Source organism: Pyrus communis, chromosome 14, assembly GCF_963583255.1.
Source record: "Pyrus communis chromosome 14, drPyrComm1.1, whole genome shotgun sequence".
Classification (NCBI taxonomy): Eukaryota; Viridiplantae; Streptophyta; class Magnoliopsida; order Rosales; family Rosaceae; genus Pyrus; species Pyrus communis.
In genome coordinates this window covers 3912026-3936243 of record NC_084816.1, presented here as the reverse complement: position 1 = coordinate 3936243, position 24218 = coordinate 3912026, and the positions used below count along the sequence as shown (strand labels likewise).

General features: G+C 36.5%; 3 protein-coding genes across 3 annotated transcripts; 2 read left to right on the top strand and 1 right to left on the bottom strand.

The window, feature by feature from the left end:
* Nucleotides 1-1119: 1119 nt before the first annotated feature.
* Nucleotides 1120-2950, top strand: LOC137716321 (protein LURP-one-related 7-like). The gene is made up of 3 exons (XM_068455759.1): nt 1120-1502; nt 1618-1830; nt 2788-2950. Exons 1-3 carry the CDS (start codon nt 1269-1271, stop codon nt 2908-2910), a joined length of 570 nt encoding a protein of 189 aa, XP_068311860.1. The 5' UTR covers nt 1120-1268; the 3' UTR covers nt 2911-2950.
* A 1564-nt stretch (nt 2951-4514) lies between these two features.
* Nucleotides 4515-15264, top strand: LOC137714908 (E3 ubiquitin-protein ligase listerin). The gene is made up of 16 exons (XM_068454069.1): nt 4515-4709; nt 4819-4933; nt 5256-5318; nt 5416-5493; nt 5616-5707; nt 6825-6927; nt 7617-7769; nt 7897-8555; nt 8692-9181; nt 9703-10211; nt 10468-11215; nt 11338-12031; nt 12290-13323; nt 13453-13911; nt 14173-14403; nt 14720-15264. Exons 1-16 carry the CDS (start codon nt 4654-4656, stop codon nt 14945-14947), a joined length of 5712 nt encoding a protein of 1903 aa, XP_068310170.1. The 5' UTR covers nt 4515-4653; the 3' UTR covers nt 14948-15264.
* Nucleotides 15265-15619: 355 nt separating this feature from the next.
* Nucleotides 15620-19063, bottom strand: LOC137714909 (uncharacterized). The gene is made up of 7 exons (XM_068454070.1): nt 18679-19063; nt 18415-18581; nt 17539-17750; nt 17097-17354; nt 16907-16993; nt 16456-16628; nt 15620-16067 (listed from the first exon to the last, which is right to left on the bottom strand). The coding sequence occupies exons 1-7, from the start codon at nt 19017-19019 to the stop codon at nt 15947-15949; spliced, it is 1359 nt and encodes a 452-aa protein (XP_068310171.1). The 5' UTR covers nt 19020-19063; the 3' UTR covers nt 15620-15946.
* Nucleotides 19064-24218: the final 5155 nt, after the last annotated feature.

The following is a 24218-nucleotide window of genomic DNA, read 5'->3' as shown; positions in this document are numbered from 1 at the left end:
CTTAGTTCGTTCTTCCCAAGCCTGTTGTTACAATTGTATGCTTTTCTAATTGAAATGTATTCTCATGTGGACTTGAGGTAATATATTTTCTTTTGTATTCGCATACATTCAACGTTAATCTTATTTATTGACATGGTTGATTATATTTAAGATATAACTAAAATGACTTAAAACTTAAAAGTAAAAACAATAACTAATTTCATATTAGAATCTAATTTTAAGTTCGTGGTTGTTTTACACCCTAAAACAATCAAACATGTTAACAAAGCGAAAATAAAGTCGAAGAAAATTGAATAGAGATGACGTTTTCCACAACACGTATGCTCTTGACATCTTGTTCAAAGATTAAGAATTAATTGTAAGGAATCATTCGCTTTTGTCATTTTGATTTAGTTTATTTCTTTATATATATACATTGTTCTTAGTTGAGTTCTAATTTGACAGGGAATATATCAAAGAAGAAGAAGAGATATAGGAATGTCAACAGGGAGTAGATCATAGAAGAACTAAGAAGACATGGAACAGATTGAAACGAAGACATTGTTTCAACGATGTTGTAAGAATGAATGCATGCTAGCTACTGATTATTTGGTCGAATGACACTCAAATTTGTTGAAAAATGTTTGAGTTTAAGATCACAATTAAGTATATTATTATGTTTCTTTTATCAATATTATAAGTTATTATAATTTATGGACGTAGAGATTTAACGTTTTGAATGATGAAGACGAGAGTACTGTTATAATCAACTGACACAATTCTCGAATGCATATATCATCGTGTTAAGAGCCTTAAAGTGAATATATTCCCCTACAATTTCAAATGAATCCTATGAAGGTTGCCAAGACTCGGTTCTAATCTACTACACTCAATTCCCAAAATAACCTTTGGTAAAATGATCCGTACAACTTTATCGAATGCCAAAGCAATCACTAATCTTATACGCCAAGGGCAAAATCGTCAAGCGATAGCAAATAACACGATAAAAATTATTGAATTAAGAGATCAATAATCATTAGTTAAAAAACTATTATTCTAATTTAAATTAAAATTGAAGGAGCATTTCTATAATTTTCTCTTCAATTGCATGTCACCAGCCTCTCTCTTTGGGTCAAAAAAGTACAACAAGCCATGTCAAGGACCAAGCTTTCTTCTTTCTTCAGCCTCCCATACCAAAAACCCAGATCTTTCCGCACCAAATAAATCAACCCAGTTTCCAAAATTCCCAAAACTCAGTTGAATTCAAATGAATCCCTTGCTTCTGTAAAATGGCTGACATCATTCCAGCTTCAGTCCCCGTTGATCCCACGAGTTCACAAATCCCGGTCGATCTCTTTGTCTCCAAGAAACATCCCGGCCTTCCACTTGGCGAATTGGGTTTCCTTGATTCCTCCGGCAGCACCGTTTACAAAGTCACCCATCAATCTCTGAAGACGACTTCTCACAAGCGCGTGTTGCTTGACGCCGCCGGAAATCCTCTGTTTTCTTTGCGCCGTAAAGATGTAAGTCACCTCTCTGGCCCCTGTTTGTTTCCCTAGAAAATATTTTCCCTGCAAAAACTTCTCTTTGTTTTTCTCCCTTGGGTTCTGATTTTTTTTTTTCTTCTGGGATTTGTAGCATGGATGCTGGGAAGGATACAAAGGGGGTGATAGTGAGGAGAAAGACTTGAAATTTAGAGTGAATAGAACGAAAAATAAGCTTACCAGAACCGAGTTGGAAGTGTTTCTTGCTGGTGAGGTCTCAGCAGATTCAGCCTGTGATTTCAAAGTGAAGGGCTTTCCTTTCCAGAGATCTTGCACCATCTACAGAGGCAATGAGGTAGTTGCTGAGGTATGATTTGCTTTTATGTTGTGTAGAATTTGAATCCATTGCTGGAGTTGAAATTTGTGTGTTTAGAATGGCCAAAAGTACTTATGGATAACCAAAAATGCTTCCCGTAAAAGCGCTTATGAGCAAAATGGTTTATTATGAAGCATTTTCAAACGGGCCATAGCAAACCAGGGATTGTTTTATTTGACAAACTTAAGTTAAGTTAAGCAGTTGTCCGAGTTGCTTGCATATGATTATTGGGTGGTGGGAATTTGACTGCAAAAGTTGATACACCTTCTATGTTCTAAGTTCTAAACAAAAATAGGTTTCCGAAGACTGTTGCCTTAAAGTTTACTGAGAAATATACACAAATGGATCTAGTTACAAACTTTTAATCGAAAATGGAACCCAGGAGAGGGCACTCGACTGCGGTTTCGCATGTACTTTACCTCCGTTCTATCTTTTGTTGGAATTTTAACTGGTCCTATTTGTGTCTTTCTAAACTTTATTAGCACAACCATTGGCTTTATAGAAAGAGTGTTGTAAATATATGAGTGGCGGTGTCGTCGAATAGAAATGGGGAAGTTGAGTTATGGGATCATTCCTATAATTTAAAACTTGGGAAGTTGATTTATCAATGTAGTGTCCTTGGATCTGCACCTTTCTTTTGAATTTAAATGCTTTTGCATAGCATGGTGATATGAAACAAGTTCTGAGATCTCAGCAACAAATGTGTGGTTCTGTGTATAAAGATTTGAGCGACGTCTTTATTACTTGATCATCATACAAGATTGTTGTGGTAACTTGTTCATGAAAGGTCGCGTGTAATTATCTGATTAGCAAATAGGCATTTACGTCGAAAGTTGCTAGATTTTATGGTTTTTGAACTTTGCAATGTTACTCTCTAGAAGTTTGTGTAAGGTGCTGTTTCTTGGTTATGAGATATTGTCTGAATGCTTTTGTTATGTCCTGCTGCAGACGAGTCTTATGTACAAATTGCACCAGCTTATGCCAAAGAGGGGAAAATTTCGATTGACTATATTTCCTGGACCTGTGGATCATGCTTTGGTAGCAGCCTTGATTGTAATATTTCTCGATTGATCCCGGATTATAGAAGAACTGGCAGTTAACGTTTTCAAAATTCTCAACGCAACAACGCTACAATACAACCTAATAGGGGCAGAATCAACGAGATGCGAAGACATGAAGTAGTTAAAGCCCTTGATACTTATAAACAGACTGATTGGTCAGTTGGTCATGATCTCTGGAACCATTTTTCCCGTTCACGAGTTAGATTACATTTCGTTGTCAGCTATTAGGCACAATACGGTGTACTTCAGCATCACTTTTTAAAGATCTATGATCAAGTAGCTTAGGTTTTTGCTGTGATTTTTTGAAGTTTGCAGAGGGTTGAAACTGGCTAGGATTTTCCAGTTACTTGTCTTAGGTATGAACTTACATGTTTCAAGTCGAGTAGTGCAGCAGCTGCAACCTCTCAACCTTCTCTTACGATTTCTTTTTAATTAAGCAACTTAAGGATGAGCAGGTGATTCCTACTCAAATTCTTTCTTTCACAAAATTTTGTACTTATAACCGACACTTCTATGACCAAACATGCAACAACCTCTCAATCTTCTCCTACGATTTCTTTTTGAATAATACTTGGTTGCTCAATGATAATTTCTACTCAAAATTTTACGTTTGCAGAATTTCGTGCTCATAATCCTAATCATTCATATCATACATTACTTTGTAAATATAATATTTGCAAAAAAAAAAAAAAAAAAAACAATTAAAACTAAGGTCTCAATCAACATGTAGTAAATACATAGACAGTTCATTTAGTCAATCATTTGTAGTACTTAAATCATCTATCTATTAACAATAATTGATTTACTAAACAACATTAGTTTTAATTTATTTATTTTTTTGAAAATAATGTTTACAAAATGATTTGCAATATAATCGGTAGCACGCAATTTTATGAATTGGACGCGAAGAATTTTGAGTAGGAAGAGATAGGAAAGGGATCATTTCCGGATCCCTTCCTCATAATCCATAAAATCAAGAGATCCGTGCCGTGTAAATTTGATCAAATGGCTACAAACAGAGGCTCACTTTAAAAGTTATAATAATTTCAATCGTTTGATCAAATTTCAACCGTATGAAATCTCTGATTTTATGGATTAAGGCCTGATTTGGTATTGAGGTGATTCTAAAAAAAACTGGTATAAAAAAAAGCTGGGAGCTATTTTTGTGTTTGGTAAACATTCAGCTTCAGCTTTTTTTTTATAGTTTTAGGTGAAAAAAAGCCAAAAACAAGAAGCTGCAAAACTCAGCTTTGAAAAACCGACTTTTTTTCATATTTGTTTTACATAAAAGTTTACCAAACACTATAATATTGTTTTTTTTTTTTTTTTTTTGCAAAAGCACTTTTATAAAAAAGTTTATCAAACACTCTACTGCTTTATTTCACAGCTGCTTATTCTCACAGCATAGTAGAAGCAGTTGTTTTTCAAACCACAGCAATACCAAACCAGATAGACCGGTCAGTCAAGCGACTAGGTGGATCTTAACAGACAAAAATACCCTTTTCCTTTCTTGGACCATACATCTTATTGGCTGGCCTTCTCAACATATCATATACCTTCCCGCACTTGATATTGGGAACCTTCCCACGTTCGGACCACCACACCTGACGGCGTCGTTTCGTATTGTAAACAATCACCAGCTCTGCAAATTGCATCGCACTCTCCTTCTTCTTCCTCCTCTTGCTCTGCAAGTCGCTCCATCTCCATCTTCAAACGGTGTCGTATCGACTCGATTCTGAAGAAGTAAACAGTAATGGGGAAACAGAAAGGAGATGCAGCTAGGAGCAAGGCACGCCCTTCAAGCAGCAGGTAAAGAAAGACGAGAATTTTCGCTTTTTAAATTCTCAAAATTTCCAAGAAATTTCAATTTTCCATCGATATTTATGTGTTTAATATTTTATTATATGGATATTGATAGTCTGGCGGCGTCGCTGGTGCCGTCGGGTTCTACTGCCACGGTGGGCTTCGGTGGCTACGTCGGCGGTTCTCGCCTCGAGGCTTCCCTCCCCAGCGAAGATTCTACGCCCTATGTGGTACGTTTTGCATATTATTTATTAAATTTTGGAAGTATTTAATTAAGTTCTTGTTTTTAAGCTTAATGCATTTAAATCAACTGGTAGAATGTGTGTAATTTCTGTTATTTTTTTTTTTTTGTTTAACTTAATGCTTTGATAGTTTAATTAATTGGAATTAATTAATTTTTTCTTGGCTTTAAAATGCTGATTTAAGTTGGTCCGATGAGACTAAAGTTCCCATTTTGCTTAAAGAAATTTACTATTAATAAGGGAGTTCATGTGCAACCTCGTTTCGGATGAGCTGAGTATCGGGTTCCATGTTGATTTTTCGTTAATGCAGGACGTAGATAGTGAATTGGCTCTACATTTGAAGAGGCTCGCAAGGAAAGATCCGACCACCAAGGTAAGCTTGTGCAAACATGCGTGTTTTTAGCCCTAAATACTTTGATATTTGTTTGTGTGTGATGGTAAGATTTGATTTGACTTGTGCTCTTTAATAGCTTAAAGCTTTGGCATCTCTATCCGCCCTGCTCAAGGAAAAGTCCACAATGGACATAACACCAATCATTCCGCAATGGGTATGGTTTCTCGCTGCTTCATAATAACATTAGAGTTAAAGCAAAAGCATGTATCTTGCATTATAGTTTTGGCTGACTTTTTCATGTAATTTAGACATACGCCACTGTTTTTTTTTTTGTAGGCATTTGAATACAAAAAGCTTGTGGTGGACTACAATAGGGATGTTCGGCGAGCAACTCATGACACGATGAACAATCTTGTCACTGCTGTTGGGTTTGTATACTTTCACATTTTACTTTTCTGCCTGTTGTTTCTGGATAAAACATGCTGTTTTGAAATCTGTGAATTTAAAGGAGAATTCTATCCTGAGCTTTAAATCTTGTCGGATATACCGTGGATAATTCATTGCTTTGGTTTGTTAGTTGTATACATTTTTAGCTTGATGGATAAGCTCCTATGTGAGGTGAGGATTCTTTTTGAAAACAGCACAATAATTTTAGGCCTTGTTTGGTATCCTATTTGAAATTTTTTATAAAGTCTCAAAACATTTCTTAAGAATTTTTGTTGAAAACAATTTTCTTTAAGATCAAAAACTTGTTTGGTATGTGATTTAAAAATTTTAAATCTTACAACTTAAACTGGACAAAAAGATCCAAAAGGAGGGGGTCGGGAGAGAAAGAGGAGAGAGGAGGAAAGAAAGTAAGAGATGAGTGGAGGAAAGAGAAAGAAGTGAGAGGATCGGAGGAGATAGAGAGGAAGAGGAGTGAGAGAAAGAACCGAGAGAATGAAGAGAGCGGATTGGAGAAGAGACCAAAAAGGTTAAAAAAAAAAAAAAAAAAAGAAGAGGGAGAGAGAAAGAAGAAAAGAGAGATAGATTTGGAGTGAGAGGGGGAGAAAGGAGAGAAAAGAAAGGAGTGAGTTTAAGTTTAAAAACTCTAAAAACTCACTTTTTGTGTTTTTAGATAATAGACTATATTTTTTAGTTAGTCTTGAGTTCAGTTTTTGAAAATAGTCCTACCAAACAAGTTTTTAAGGCCTAAAACTTGAAAATTGTTTTTGAGTTTAAAAAGTTGGATTCAAGTAGAGTACCAAATAGGCTCTAATAATCCACACACCATGTGATGGTTTTGTAAATGCTATTTTTTTCTTCTTTTTTCACATAGTTACATTGTGTGTAGAACCTCCCTCCTTCCCTGCCTCGGCGTCCCCTGACCTCTTTTTAGCATTTCTCAAACCTTATTCACATAGGACCTCTTTTAAAATGATTAAATTCCTATGCTTTGAAGTGCCTTTATTGTCAATGCATAGTAGTTGCATGTGTAAGATCATCATGTACTGATTAGCTCGACTTTTCCTAAATGCACTGAGACAATCATGGTTGTTTGTTTAGGAGAGATTTAGCTCCACATCTAAAGTCTCTGATGGGGCCATGGTGGTTTTCTCAATTCGACCGACTTTCTGAAGTTGCTCAAGCTGCAAAGCGCTCATTACAGGTTATTTTGCGACGTATTGTCATTTTTTGTGTTGCTTAGTATTAGATATTGCCCTCAAAATGCTAGATTTTGCATCAATAGAAGTATTGAAATTCTACTTGAAATGAAGAATGAAAATGAGTGTTGTATTTTAGAAATTTGTGAATTTTATCCCTTTTTCAAAGGAAACACAAAAATTCAAGGGCCGAGCCTAATGTAGAAAATTCAGAATCTATCAAGTATATTCTCATCGAAAAGGAATGTATTGAGTATAATAATCTATCAAGTATATTGCATGGAATAGGTGCAACCCTATTAGGCTGAATGCAGTGGAGTATGCCCCCACAATGGTACTTTATTGGTTGGAGATGTGCTATTCCAGAGTGCAATTTTTTGTCTGGGCTTTAGCTTTGATCTCTTGGCCTGGGCTACCTACCACACATTTGTGGTGTACTTGGGCCTCAAATTGGTCCAGCCTTCTCTTAACTGTTGCTACTGTTGCCTTAAGTTCATAATACTTATTCTCACCATATCCACACTTTTTGTAATATTTTCTTCTCAATTATTTCTTTCTTTTTGCGAGGGGCTATGAAGATTGTTTTATTGTTCAAACCTGGTGCTGATTGTCCTATTATTTGAAACTCCTTTTTGTGTTTCATATGTGACTTTGGGTTAATTCTTGACGTGACTGTAATTGTTGCTCACAACAGGCAGCTTTTCCAGCTCAGGAAAAGAGACTCGATGCTTTAATTTTATGCACAGCAGAGGTTTTTACCTATTTGGAAGAAAATCTGAGGCTTACGCCGCAAAGTATGTCTGAAAAAGCAACTGCTGTTGATGAATTAGAAGAGATGCATCAGCAGGTATGCTTTAGAATATGTTATCTTATCCCAGTGTAATATGCTTTAAACCATGAGCATATGTCTCATTAGAAGAACTTAATGAAACAATACTCTCAGATTTAATGTTTCTTATCCTGTTGGATTGCAGGTGATATCTTCTTCACTTCTGGCATTGGCTACACTTCTTGATGTCTTGGTTTGCAAACAACAAGGAAGACCAGACTCTGAGAAGATAAATGCTCCACCAAAACATGCTTTGAAAGCTAGGGAAACAGCTATTTCTTTTGCTGAAAACTTGTTCACTGCTCATAAATATTTTGTAGACTTCTTGAAATCTCCAATTTCTGCTATCCGTTCAGCCACATATTCTGTATTAAGTAGTTTCATTAGAAACATTCCTCATGCCTTTAGTGAAGGAAACATGAAAACTCTTGCTGCTGCAGTATTTGGTGCATTTCAGGAGACGGATCCTGCTTGTCATTCATCAATGTGGGATGCAGTTTTGCTATTTTCTAAAAGGTTTCCTGACAGTTGGACTTCTATTAATGTACAGAAAGTAGTACTAAATCGATTTTGGAATTTTCTTAGAAATGGGTGCTTTGGATCTCAGCAGATTTCTTATCCAGCTTTACTACCTTTTTTAGACACTGTACCATCTAAAGCAGTAGTGGGAGAAACTTTTTTGCTTGAATTTTTCCAGAACCTGTGGGCAGGAAGGAATCCATCTCATTCCTTAAATGCAGATAGATTAGCATTTCTTGGGGCTTTTAAAGACTGCTTTCTTTGGGGATTGCGTAATGCACCAAGGTGAGATTTTTTTCTGATGGTGTTCAATAATTTTGTGAATCGATCTGGTTTTGTGCCCAGTGGGATTTTCAGTTTATGTATTTTTCTTCTCTTTTTTTTTACTTTCATATTTTAATTGTTTTTCTTCTGATACCAGATATTGTGACAAAGTGGATTCCATATCTCCTTTTCAAGTAAATCTTGTTAAAAATGTTCTGGTAAAGCTGTTGTGGCGAGATTACCTTTTTGCTAGTAGCTCAAAACATAAGGAGAAAACCTTATCCAGATTATCAGCAGATTCATGTGAAAGTGGTTTGATTTCCAACGAGAAGACCATGGGAACATTGAATATTATGTACCCAATGAGCTACTTGAGAGAGTTGGGGAACTGCATTGTTGGGGTTCTTTCAGGCATTTATTCGCTCCAGCATGATTTGCTCTCAGCTTTCTCTGCAGAATTCGAGGAGAATTGTCTGGGTTTGTTTAATGATGATGGTAAATTGGGAACAGACAGTGAGCATGCAGAACGAATTATTCAATTTATATCATTACTTGGAGAACATGCAATGCAGAAAGGTCAAAGTTGGCCTTTGGGTTGTTTAGTTGGACCAATGTTATCTAAGTCATTCCCATTGATGAGATCACATGTAAGTAGCTATTGCACAACCCCTCGATAATTGAGATAAATTTATGTTAGGAATTATATATATTCTTCTTCTGTGGATTGTAATATCCAGATAGCTTATAACTGATGAGATAGTTGTCTATGTTCTGGGTTAGCTGTAAATATCTGTTGTCTCTTGCTAGCATCTTTATTGGCTGCATCGGAATAGTACCTATGGTTACATGCTGACTTGTTTTTCCGTACATTGCAGCTTGTGGAGTATAAAAGTTCACTTTCTTTCGTTTTAGAAAACTCAACCTTTGTTGTCTTTCTGTTAATTCTTTCCCTTGCCTTCCAATTGTTGCAGTCTTCTGAAAATGTTTCAATTCAGTAGTTTTTTAAAGTTAATAAAGAAAAAGATTGTTATGGTAATGGGCGTAAAGATGGGTAGTGAATCCACTGAATTGAATTATGTCATCTTGAGAATCGATATATTGCATAATTTACATATTATGCTTTGTAACTTCTAGTATTCACTCTTCTATCTCGTTTTCTTGACATCAGGATTCACCTAATTGTGTGAAGATTCTGTCAGTTGCTGTTTCTGTATTTGGACCACGCAAGATAGTCCAAAAGCTTCTTATCCAAAAGAATCTTTCTTGGGATCATTCTATTGATAGGGGGGATAAAGAAGCAGAGGCAGATCTATTCATGCAAATATTCAAGGAGAAATTTGTTCCGTGGTGTTTGCATGGGAATAGCTGCTCCTTAAGTGCTCGGCTTGATTTGTTATTTTCGTTGTTTGATGATGAATATTTCTCTGAGCAATGGGATATTGTTATCAGATATGTGACTGCTCTGGAACATTCTGGATGTGCAACTTCTTTAGACTCTGACCACATAACCATATTGTCAATGCTCTTAGAGAAAGCAAGAGATCGAATTGCAAGCACTAAAGAAGGAGAAGTATCCATGGGCAACCCAGAAAACTGGCATCATGAGCTTCTAGAGTCAGCTGCTGTTTCTGTTGCTCGTTCCCCACCTTCCGGAACTTGTAATTCTCAGTTTTTGTGGTATGTGTAAAGTATTTGTTCTGACTGATTTTGTTAAGATTGAATAGCTCTAGATTATTCGTTCCTTCTTTCCTGGGATTGACTACTTCTATATTTAAAAAAGAAAGCTATTGATCATCTGAAAGCATCTTTGCTAAACTTGATTTATATGTATCTGGCTGATATTGTAACCTGAAAATGATTGCATAGGATTAAAGTCCTCATTTAATGTTGTGTTTCACTTTCACAGACTAAAACTTTATTGCCTTATCTGCAGCACTATTGTCGGTGGTTCAACAAAAAGCAATCAAACATCTTTTGTGTCAAGAAATACGTTGATCCTGATATTTGAGGAGGTATTCAAGAAGTTGCTTTCTTTTATTCTGGCATCCTCCTTTACTTGGGTTAGGAATGCAGGTACTCTATTGAGTCCCAATCTATTAACCTCTGTGGAAAACTGTATTGGGCCAGAATATGAAAGTTCCGTCACCATGTTTGAGATGGCTCAGTTTGCTCTTGGAGTACTTGATGGCGCCTTCTTTTCCTTGAAGAAACTGGGTGAAGAAAGTGGGCTGGTTCCAGTTATCTTATCAGCAGTTTTTATAATTGATTGGGAGTTTCTGTTATTATTAACAACAATAGATGATGCCCCTCATGATGAATCAAAGGAAAAATTGAAGGCCAGGCTGGGATTTGGTGAATCTTTTCATGCTTTCCGATGTAAGATAAGTAATCAGTTCTGGAAAAGCCTTGGCTTACACAATCGGCAGGCATTGGGGAATATTTTGATTCAGAGTATGAGATCTGCCATATTTATTGAAGATAAACTAGACACAGAAAAATTCACATCTTTGTGTTGCTTGTGGATGCTTGAAGTTCTTGATTGTGTCTCTCAGGATCAGTATGAGGAACAAAATCTGTTAGACCAACTTCTTTGCAAGGGTGATAGCTGGCCTTTGTGGATTGTTCCCAATTTTAGTAGCCCAGAGGGATTAGTGCTAAAAAATTCATCTGCTGATATCCAGGTACGTGGGGATTATTCAAATTATACATGTGTTAATGTTATACATTCTTGTTTATGCAATCTTCTGTTACATGGAATGTGTAGACTTGTAGACTTAATAGTTTACATATATGACAAATTCAGGACTTTGGCCATCGCAAGTTTGTTTCATTTATTTACAAGATCATCTCAGAAGTTGGGATTGATAGAGTTGTTGCTGGTCATATAAAACATAGTCTCCCTCCCTCCCAGGGAACAACAAATGAAGGGCTTACTCGATCTTGGCTTGCTTGTGAAATATTATGCACGTGGAGGTGGCCAGGAGGAAGTGCTGTTTCTTCATTCTTACCTTCCTTGAGTGCATATGCAAAGAGTAGAAATTACTCTTCCCAGGAGAGCTTGTTAGATTTTATTTTCAACATTTTACTTGATGGAGCACTTATTCATGGAGGATGTGATGCACAGAGTTTTGTCTATCTATGGCCTGCTTCAAATGATGAAGTGGAGGATATTGAAGAACCCTTCTTAAGAGCTCTTGTAGCTGTACTTTTCACTCTGTTTAATGATAATATATGGGAAAGAGAGAAAGCTGTGATGCTGTTGGAACTGCTTGTGAATAAGCTTTGTGTTGGTGAAGCAATAAATGCAAACTGTTTGAGGATTCTTCCTCTGATTGTTAATGTTCTTATTCGGCCATTAAGTCAAAGAAGCATCAAACCTAACGATGAAGAGACACAGCCTGATTCTTCTGGGGAAAATCGTGTACAGGATATTATTGAAGGCTGGCTTCAGAAAGCTGTATCATTTCCACCTTTGATCACATGGCAAACAGGACAAGGTAAATTCATGTAATTGCTGTAAGTCAATAAATCTATTTTTGTCATCTCACTAAGGTTAAGTATATAATCACATGGTTGAGAGTAAGAATAGAAACTGTTTTTATTTCATACATAGAATGCCCACCTTGACAGGGTAGGGCTGGCCTCCCTCATCTTTCACTTGTATTAAAGGGCCATGAATGATACTGCTTGAGGATTATGTGATTGATTTACGGTATTTTCTTCTCGGAAATTTTATTAATGTGTCATTTCTGTAGATATGGAAGATTGGCTTCAGTTGGTTATAGCTTGTTATCCCTTTGGTACACTGGGGGACATACAAACACCAAAGCTGGAGAGAAATGTCAGCTCTGCAGAGAGAACACTCCTACTTGAATTATTTCGGAAGCAGAGAGGTCCTGGCACATCAACTGTAATTAATCAGCTTCCAGTTGTGCAGACTTTACTATCTCGGCTAATGGTTATTTCAGTTGGTTATTGTTGGAAGGAGTTTAATGAAGAAGACTGGGAGTTTGTGTTATCTCAGTTAAGGCGCTGGATTCAGTCAGCTGTTGTAATGATGGAGGAAATTGCTGAAAATATTAATGACATTATCACAAGCCGCCTTCCTTCTGATAATCTCGATGCTGTCCTTAATAAGCTTGGGAAAATTGTCTATATTTCAGATTCCTTTACTATAGACATTGCGAAGAATGCCCTTTTATCATTTTCTCTCTGTTGTGGACCTTTTGGTCTCCAGCAAGCAGAAGATGCAGATAACATAAACCCCTTGAGAACAGAAAGATGGGACCCCATCAAAGATCGAATTTTAGAGGGTATACTTAGATTGTTCTTTTGCACCGGCATTGCAGAGGCCATCGCACGCTCTTGTTGTGATGAGGCTGCATCTCTCATTTCATCATCCCGATTTGAACATTCGCATTTTTGGGAGTTGGTGGCCTCAAATGTTGTCAACTCATCGACAAACGCTAGAGACAGAGCAGTGAAGTCAATAGAATTTTGGGGGCTCAGCAAAGGAGCCATTAGCGCTTTGTATGCAATCCTTTTTTCTTCGAAACCCGTTCCTTTGTTGCAGTTTGCCGCTTATTCTATTATTTCATCGGAACCTGTATTACAGTTCGCTATTGTTGAAGACAAAACTTCTTTAGACAGTGTCACTAATGGCGAAGAGGATTCATCCCTTCTTGATATATCAACAGAAACAAGCATCCATTTAAAAGAGGAAATATCTTGCATGATTGAAAAGCTACCATATAAGGTTCTTGAAATGGACCTGGTGGCAGAGCAGAGGGTAAATGTGCTTTCACATAGTAGCTAAATGAATCATTATGGCCTGCGTTCCATCATTATATCTTCAGTTACTTAGTACTTTCTAGCTCTCTGCGATGGTTTTTTATTTCTTTTGTTCTCAAATTTGCAGGTACATGTCTTCCTTGCGTGGTCTTTGTTGCTATCTCATTTATGGTCATTACCGTCCTCATCACCTGCAAGGGAGAGACTCGTCCAGTATATACAAGATTCTGCTAGTTCGGTGATTCTAGATTGCCTTTTCCAGCATATTCCTCTAGAACTGTGCATGGCACCTCTTCTTAAGAAGAAAGATACAGCGCTTCCTGCTGGTATAGCAGAAGCTGCAGCTGCAGCAACACACGCCATCAAAACTGGTTCAGTATTGTTTTCTGTACAATCTCTGTGGCCTGTTGAACCTGTGAAAATAGCTTTGCTTTCTGGAGCAATGTTTGGTTTGATGCTCCGCATCCTTCCTGCTTATGTAAGACAGTGGTTCAGTGATTTACGTGATCGTTCTACATCCTCTGCAATTGAATCCTTCACAAGATCATGGTGCAGCCCACCTCTCATCACAAACGAATTAAGCCTGGTATGTATAGCTTGAAAGATATTGTTAATTTTGTGTTGCTTCTGAGGTGGCCGTAGCTTGTCAACCATGATTTTACTCCGCTGCTTCTCTAGTGCAAACTTGTTCATACACGCAGGAATCTATAAAATGCTGTTATAATTGATAACTTAACCATGTTTGCAGTGCGATTATTGAACAGTTGTAGACTAGTATCCTCAATTACTTTAGCAATCAAGAATAGTATCCTCAATGACAATAAATTGTGTTCTAATTCTCGTGCAGATTAAAAAGGATGAAATAACTGATGAGAATTTTTCGATTATCGTAAGCAAGTCAGCAAATGAGGTTGTTGCTACCTATACAAAGGATGAGACTGGACTGGACCTTGTTATCCGTCTTCCTTCATCTTACCCGTTACGACCAGTCGATGTTGATTGTCGGAGGAGCCTAGGTATTAGTGAAGTGAAGCAGAGAAAATGGTTGATGTCTATGGCGTCTTTCGTTCGTAATCAGGTAAATTGAACTAATTAACCTTGCATTTATAGGAGAATTACACTTATCACTTAGTGGCAATAGCGAAGACTAACAAATCTTTCTAATACTATTATAAAATTTGATTTGATCATGAACGTATATGCGGGAAACAGCAGCACACACTGAAACTGGGTTTTTGATTTTTTGGTAAATGAAGCGGGGTAATTTGATCTTACACAAGTCGGGTCTAAAGATTAGCGAGGGAGACGAAAGGAAAGTTCAGAATAACATGAATAGGTCGTAATAACAAAGCGGATGGACCAATTCAATAGTTTTTTTAACTTGTGTGATGCAGAATGGAGCTTTATCAGAAGCTATCAAGATATGGAAGCGCAACTTTGACAAAGAATTCGAAGGCGTGGAGGAGTGCCCTATTTGTTACAGCGTCATCCATACTGCAAACCACAGCCTTCCTCGCCTTGCCTGCAAGACCTGCAAGCACAAGTTCCATTCCGCTTGCCTCTTCAAGTGGTTCTCAACTTCTCACAAATCAACTTGCCCGTTGTGCCAGTCTCCATTCTGATACCACACAAAAATTAAACGTTTATCCGGTCGGTATGAGTACCGGTGGTTGGCTTTTGATTGTGATCGGAGAATGTGAATTCTACCTTATGAGCTCCCTCCATGCCGAGTGCAGCCAAGTTATGAATTTTTGAATGCTACATCTTAGTTGTGTAATTAGAATCTTGGTTTTTCTTTAACCCGACACTCCTTTTCGATTATATATGCTTAGAGCTTTTAGGTTATAATTATTTCTCAGTAGTTTCTAATGACGAATGTGACCTGAATCTTGCTTCACCTTGGATGTTAGAGCAATCTATAAAGGCTTGTATATACAAAGTAACTAAGTGCACACCCTAATTAAGTTCTTGCAAGATTTCTGCTTTAACTGATGTACGACTCTTTAAGTTTAACCCTTACATCTTCATATGCCCCCCTTATGTGTGGCGAATTTCTAAATCAAACATGTGATTAAAACAAATGGAGTGACGTGGAGTGCATCTAGTTGGTTGGCTTCACACGTGAGACAAATTGCTTTGATATCATAAAGAAAACTAAGGTTTCATCATAAAACCATAAAACGAGTAGCCCAATCTACTTGTAAACCCTTGCAAGATTTCTCCTCATCGGTGACTATTTATGTCTACAGTCTGAAAAAGGTTACCAGTTTCTCAAATATATCTGAAAATGCAAATGAAATGAAAAGAGTTGAGTTCAACATCGAAACTACAAAATGTGAACTGATCTACATATGATACAATGCCTTCAGACACTTATCCGATCGCACTACAAGTTCAATGATAAAAATAAACGATATTTTTGCTATGATCATGAGTAAGTTAATCAAAAGCAGTAACAAATTCTGATTGAATAAGATCAAAATCAACGGGGCAGTGAGGCGGAAAAAAAAAAAAAAAAAAAATACAGCTCTGCCAGTTGTGTCTGTAACTACCGTGATACAAAAATCATATTCGCCTTTCACCCTATCGAAAGGAACCAACCGTTTCCCGTGTCAAAGGAACTAACTATCAGCCCGCATCAAAGGAACTAGCCATCTCATTTCTGCTCCATTTCCATTCGACAAGTAGTATACTTTCTTCCAGTTTTCCTCTGTGAATGCTTCGCGGCGAATAAGCCTCTGTCTGCCATATAATACAGTAGAAAAAGGCTGAGAATGTGAAAAGTTTGCAGGGCAAAAACATTACGAAAGTTTTAGACATGAAAGCAAGCCTCCGACGAGTTTGATTGTCTACAAAGCACCGACATAAAGAATAATGCATTTTCATTATGTGGTTGTTGGCCTAATGTCAGTCACTTGAATTTGAAGGACACCAAACCATGTCTGACACATTAATAATTATTGTCTTAAACCGAAAATTAAGATACATGTACTATCTATCTTTTACTAATTTTTCAAATGACATTCGCACGTGTCATGGTAAAACAAATTAAATCAGAGTATATACGCAATCTAATATAAAATGATGCGATAAGACTGCATTGGAAACTTGGCAAGCATTAACTACATACCTAAGGTAGTAATGGCAAACAGCTGCTGCTTCATCTAAAGTGTAGCGTGAAAGGTTGACGCGAGCATCTACGGGCACATCTGGCAAGTCTTGACGAAGCTTTCCTACTGCTGTTGAATGTGAAAATGCGCCCACCATCATGTCATCATTCCGCATAGATCTAAAAGCCTTCACCTGGAAAAATTGTGTCACATGTGTGTGCATCAGTTTTCAATATACAAAATATTGCAGACAAACCATAACTTAATACCAACTTGTACACCCAAACTTGATTGCATAAACAAAATAATCAAATAAGAACCACATCCGAAGGAGAACGAGATTATTTGAAGCTGTAATACAAAACCTAGATAAACATAGATGAATGGACATTCTGATGGTCCTCACATATAAAGATTTACGAATTACAAGCATACACCAACATTATTCTCAACCAAACAGAGGGGACCTACCGTAGCGAGTTCTTTAGCATGTATTGGTCGAGTAGAACGAACAGTTACTGGCTCTTCATACTCGCTGAACGTAAACCAGTTATTATACTGCAGAAAGCGAGCATAAAAATATAGCAAAAGTTTACAACACAGCTCTAGAAACAAAATTCATTAATAAAATAAATATCAATTATCAAGTAATCAGCTGCACCTGATCAATTGCAATAAGCACGGGAATATTTTTCACAAGAGATAATTCCTTCCTCAAATGAACTACCACTCCAACAGCTGCATGAGTGTGCCTGATTCCTGAATTAACAAGGTCATATAGAGTTGAACCTTCAGGCATTGCCATGGAATCAGTTCCATCTCTCATCCACCCAACACCAGCACCTTCTCCCAAAGGAATAGGATCAAGTATTTGGCACAACAATTGTTTTAAATGGGATTCGTTATATTTCAGGAAATCCTGGAACAAAATGACAAAAAAGATGAATACAAAGCCATGGAGATGATCAAGAGCACATAATCCGAGATTTATGGACTATTCTTATTTGTCAAAATTTAATCCCTTCAAAGGTACTCAGAGACTACCGATCGTATTTAAGGCAACAGCATGTTATAATACAGAAAAGAAAGCTCCACAATCTTACCTTCAGAATATTTTCAGCCTGAACAGGCGTGTCCCAAAGACCTGTTTGTGGGTTTTTATAGAAGAATCCTCCATGAGTCCACTCCCTGCCTCTCGGAACATATAAAACCAACCAACCTTCCTCACGAGCCCATTGAACTAACATTGCAAGAGTAATACTCTTTCCGCAGCTTACAGGACCGTCCAAGACAATCTGCTTTTGAGCTTTTTTACCTGAAAAGGAAAACATGGATAAGGGCATCTTACACATGATCCATCATTCAACATGTACGTGAAACTAAAGTATGCATTGCAACGTCGATTATCTATAAAGGGACATTGGAAACAATGAAAAGCATATGAGGCCTTGCCAAACTAAGCAATCCAAGATATTTATCCAATTTCCTAGCCTCCTCATTTTCAACCCTAGTGATTAGCAATTTTCTAGTACATGAATTATGAAGTTATGAACCCTTGGAAATCTATACTAATCAAAATTGGGTCTTTAAAATGGAGTTAGATCATACTGAGCTACAACATAAAACCCATCATATTCAACTGTACTAAGTACGAATTACAGCATCAATTAACTATAAAGCAATATCAGAATCTATAAAAAGCATAACGAGGCCTTGTCAGATTAAGAAATCTAAAAAATTTATGAAACTTTCTAGCTTCCTAGTTTCCTACTCCAATGACTAACAATTTTCTAGCATAATCAGCCATTGGACATCTATAGATATCAAAATCGGAACTTTAAAATCGAGATAGATCATAATATGCTACAACAAAAAACAATCCTTTTCAACTGTGCCGAATAAAAGCATTAGTCTCAAACTTTACCAGCTCTAAACAAGTAATGCATTATGCATCAATCAACGGAACACAAAGCACGCACCTTTGCTGCTAACCGAGTCCAACGGCGGGTCCACGATCCTTCGAAAATTGTCACGAAGATCGAGAAAGCTCTGGCGGACGATCACCGCGCTCTGCATTGCGTCCTCGAACTCCTTCACCATCCCCAATGGCAACCCCTCGGGCAAAACATTGTTCAATTCCTCCATCCTTCAAATCAAAAAGCAATCACATTCCAATAAATACACACATAGATACAGAGCTACATCGATTTCGTTACAGATTTCGATTAGGGTAAGGGTTTTACTTGAGCTTGAAGTAGGAGCAGGTGTCCTTGCGGCTGAGCTGAGAGAGTGTCGGAGTGGAAGTGAACAGAGGACGGCCGTTGGGTCCCACATCGAGCGACCGGTCCTTCTCGTCGGCTTGGAGCTGGTGGGCGCGGTAATTTTGGCCGGAGAGAGCCGCGTCGACCTCCGATACGGCGTCGTCGGCGGCTGCTGCCGGATCTTTTTTGGATTTGCCGGTCTTCTTCGCCTTCTTGGCCATGGTGTCCTTGGACGTCGAGTAGCTCATCGTCGCCGTCAGCCTCCATGGCTCGGGTCTTGGGCCGCCCGACCCGGATGCCCGTCGGAGAAGGGTCCGAAACATTTCGCTGTCCTCAAGGGTTTTGCAAGGTTTTTTGGAGGAGAAGGCGAAACTGTGTTGCTTCCGAGAAATTGGCCACACCGGTTGGTGGGTAAAATAGTAATTTTGAGAAAAAGTGGGCCTAAATCTATTTGGTCTAAAAATGGGCCTGACCGTCGGACTGGGTAATATTTTGGGTCAGATGGGCTTCGTCTCTTTCGAATCTGTGTGGCTGGGTTTTGGAAGTATAAGCCCACCAAAGCAGAAGTGCAAATACCATCCATGCCACGGTGTGAAACTTGTACCCAGTGCACAACCCTAAAGACACCACCCATACAACAGATGTTTGCTACGTGTTCGAAAAGTAAATCACACATCAAATATACGTTTGTCACTTGATAAATTGGTGTAAGAGCGAATCTCTCGTTTCATAGAGGTAACTCTACCATCGTATGGTGAATCGACTTTCATCAGAGAATGAGCCCCCAAATGTGTCAGCTTTGTGTTTTTAAATAGCACTACCCTGGTGGACGGTATAGTTAGATAATAGAAAACGAATAAAATGGTTTTGAGTGATTGATAAATATAGTAAGATTAATGATAATAGACAGTGCACAATAGTGGTGTTTGTGGCATGGACAATAAGTGAGCTAATGGGGTCTGAGTTAAAGATTGTGTGATCCAACTCAAAAGGATTTGGCTTTAAAAGAAAGTAACAAGTTACAATTAGCAAGAACAGAAAGGGTTTATCACAACCAGTTGTATTATTGGTGTGCCGTCCTGTATTTTAAACACACTAACAAATCTCTCATTCACAGAGGCCATAACACGTGTCAAAAGAAAAGAACCAGGCAGATTATAAAATACGGGAAAGGATCCTCGCCGGATCCTTTTCTTGGAGATCCCATGACCGTGACCGTTCATCGTATATTATGCGGTTAGAAATCATTTTAAATTTTAAATCAAATATAAATAGTACTTAACGAAAATTGACCGCACGATACACGATAAACGGTCACGATCATGGGATCCCCAAGAAAAAGATCCAGCGAGGATCCTTTTCCATAAAATACAACAACTACTTCACTAACATATTTTAATCTCCACAATGCTTGGTTTATAAGTTTATATTGTAAAGTGGAGACTTGTGGAACACGATCGATAGTTCACATTTCTTTTTCTGGTAAAAATCTTTCACATTTTGGAAACCATACATGCGGATAACTTCCTCACCAATAAACCAATCACTGTATTCTGATATGTTAGGACTAAAAAATTGCTTTTTGCTTACTATTGAGAGCAAGAATATCACGTATGTGAGAAATTAAGGATCTTATAACTTGTTGGACTATTTCTCGTATTGATATATAATTTTATGGTGGAATTTCAACTTTTTTCATAGTATCAGAGTGAGTTGGTCTTTGTATAAGCCCAAAGGCAACACATGTTCCACATCACCTGTTCTGTATTATTCACGTGTTAGGTTTGAAATTTCTTTATACTTGAGGAGATGTGTTTAAAGAATGAATCCTAGATACATAAAATAAGGAATCTTATATATATTTATAAGTAGTTACAATGGTATGATAGCTCCAAAATTGAATTCGATTCGTAATGTACCGTCTTTGGGATGTTTGAAGAGTCACACTATGGATCGTAATATTTGATTTTTTAAATAATGTGACGTAGAATTAGAAGAGCAGTTCAAATCGGCGAATTTCGATGTGAATAGTGTTCTTTGTGATGAATAATACTTTTGGAGTTTTCGAAGTCAGTTAATGGTGCAAGATACCTTTCTGAAATAAGAATATGACGAATCAAATACATTGCTTTGCGGCGACCTAAGACGAATTTCGGGAGTTTGAGATCGTTTGGTGGATCAAAGAGTAATGTTATTCATACTATGTTTTTATACCATATTTTTATACCACTTTAGTTGGAATCTGATGTGAACAGCCACATCATTTGAAAAATTTGCAAAACCTAAGGAAAGAATGAAGAAATACTACTCGTATACCACAATCATCATTTAATTAACTAATTTTTCTTAATTATTAGTTTATTAAATAATGAACTAAATTTAAAATTTTGATTAATTCAAATGATGTGACTGTCTACATCAAATGTCACCTAAGGTGGTATGAAAATATGATACAAAAATATAGTATGAATATCATTACTCGTGGATCAAAACCAAATTTAGTTATTTTGGGCATCTTCCTGTTTTGTATGTTTTTGTTGTTAGGGTCTCATGAAACTATTTCAACATCTTTTATGATTGTATTTTTGTTATCATTTTCATAATATTATTAAGAAGGGTGAACGACTAATTTAGTCTCTAAATTATCACCTGAGTGAAAATTAGATTTCTAAACTATTTTTTTTCAGAAAAACCAGTCTTTGAATTATAAAAATCTGCCAATTACATCCCTAATTTAAATTCGAAGCTACTATATTCAATTTTCCATCAATTTAAGTCATGTTACTTACATGTGATACACATTAGAGGGTAGATTTGTAATTTTTCATAAAAAAATAGTGTATGGAGTTAACTTTGAAGGGTAAATTAGACATTAGATTTGCAACCTATATAAAATGTTAAGGGCTTATAGGTGAAAAAAAAAATGATGGTATTACACTCTAAAATGTGTCAAGTGACTTAAGTTGACGAAAAATTGGATAAAATAGCTTTGAATATAATAGTATGGATGAAATTAGCGATTTCTAATGAATTGAGGGACTTAATTTATCCAAAAACAATCCATGAACCTAATTTTCATTGAGGTGATAGTTCAAGGACTAAATCGGCACTTTACCCTATTAAGAAAGTTGAGATTTTTTCAATTATTATATGAGAATCCAAAATTATTCATACGAAGGAAGCGTGCAATTCATTTAGGCTGATGTTGTTTACACACTCTTCATTAATATCTATCATTTATTCTTCTCAATTCATTCGATTCGACGGCAGAAAAATAGAAAGGGATGTGTAGGAGGTAAAAAAGGATGTGTAGATACTAGTTTAGAAAACTTTCGAACTATTTGTTTCATTTCACATGGTATCCTATAGTTAAACCCTAAATTCTAAATTCACTAATATTATAACACACTCACACACCAGTTGGTACTGCAGTATTCCTTTTCACTTGTAATTGAAAGGTTCTACGTTCGACTCTCGTCAAAGGCAAATTCAAATCATATTATTATGATTAGCCTAGTGTGAGGCTTAACCCACTTTGCTACCTCTTAGTATAAATAATATCATTTGTTTAGAAAATAAAATAAAATACACACACACTCACACATACCTGGGTTTCTCAATATTGTAGATTCATCAATAATTAAATAAGCCGGCCATTTGTACTTCCAAATATGTACATTTTGTAAATAGAGACCATAACTAGTTAAGACATCAGCTACAAAGTTTACTTCTAAAAAATTATGAAATTATTTGATAGCCTCAAACGAAGAAATCAGCCACTGAATATCTTCAATGATTGATTTAATTTTTAGGAAACTCCACTCATACCTTAAACAACATTGATGACCAGTTTTGAATCTACCTCCACTAAGATTCAAGCAGACGAAAATGACATATATAGAGCTCAATTTGCTATTGGTTTGGCGTTTTGGTGTTGCACAAATTGACAAAGATTCAATTAGGTATTCGGTTTGCATGCGATGGGGTAATATTAATTTAACCACCCCAAAAACCCCACTAGTGACCGATAGGCTCAGGTAAATCCACTAATCAAAATTTTATTATTTAATTAGAAACATGCATCTCCACGGAGTCATGGACTGTGATGCAAGAGGCTAGGGCTCTATATTTTGTGTTACTAATTAATAGATTATATACTATGTTGGGAATTAAAGCTGGATTCGATAAGAAACTGCCTATGATTTGAGTCAACTCTGAGAATTAAGGAGACTATATATGGTTCGGAAGACAATGAAAATTGTTGGTCCATATATAGTAGTGTGAGAATCTTGTGTTATCTCAAATCATTTAACTAGTGTGAGAATCTTCTGTTAAGGATATTGAGTACTTACAAGTTTTTTTTGGATATTACCATTGAAGCCATTACTATTTATACTACATTAAGGGAAAATAAGAGTTTGAATCCAAGATTCAATGAGTTGAAGACAATAAAAGAAAGATTAAGTACCTCAAATCCTCCAATCTTTTAGTGCTAGTATAAATTAGTTTCAACTTATTTAAATATTTCAAACAAGTACTTAACTTATTAAAAATGTCACATCTATTAAACCCCATTTAAAAATCTGTTAAATGAACACTTTGTCTCCAAAATCAATAGGAAGTCATGAAAGCATAACTTCCACCAACTAACAGTCATCACCACCCCCATCAAGCCATCACTCCAAACCCACACAAAACCACCAACTCCACCCTACAACTCAAGCTGCCAACATTGAGGTGAAGGTCATGAAAGTTGCTGAAATGGTATGGACTGCTATAATGTGGCCACCACCATCTTCATCGCCTGCAAAGAAGAACGAGCAGAGAATTCGCGAATGAGGAAATCACATGAATAGAAATAAGTTCCTTTAAACCCCATTTGAATTCTTAACCCTCTTCGGAGATTGCTTTCATGATGTAATTCCAATTTGGGTTCCATTTCGATTCAATTCAATACCTGTTTGATTATTGAGTTCCATATTATATATACCATATTTAAAATTTAGATTTTGAGGCAACTAATTTAATGTTGACCATGATATATCCAGTTGGAGGGTTTGAATATAATCTATGTTTGAAAATTTAACTAAGGCTCTACGGATGTAACATTTTCAATAGATTAGATACTTATCAATTTAGAATGACATAAAATATTTGGAAGATTTTAGGTACTTGATCCTAAAAAGATATATTTTAACCACTAAAGTAATTCATCAATTGATTCTTATTAAATCTAAGTCAAAATTTCCAATTTCTGATCACAAAAAAAAAAAAAAAAAATTAAAAAAATTAAAAAAATTAAAAAAAAAAAAAAACTGAGAACAATAATATTAGTGATAATTGGTACTTCAACCTGTTCCTTGAGACCATAAAGAAGTTAATTATTCTTATTAAAGAATTAATTGAAATAATAAGAACTTTTGAGGTAAAATAAATACAAGATTAATCAAATTTTGCTATGATTAATTCAGTTATATTTTAAAATGAGGAGATGATTCACACCCATCATTTTTAATTTCTCA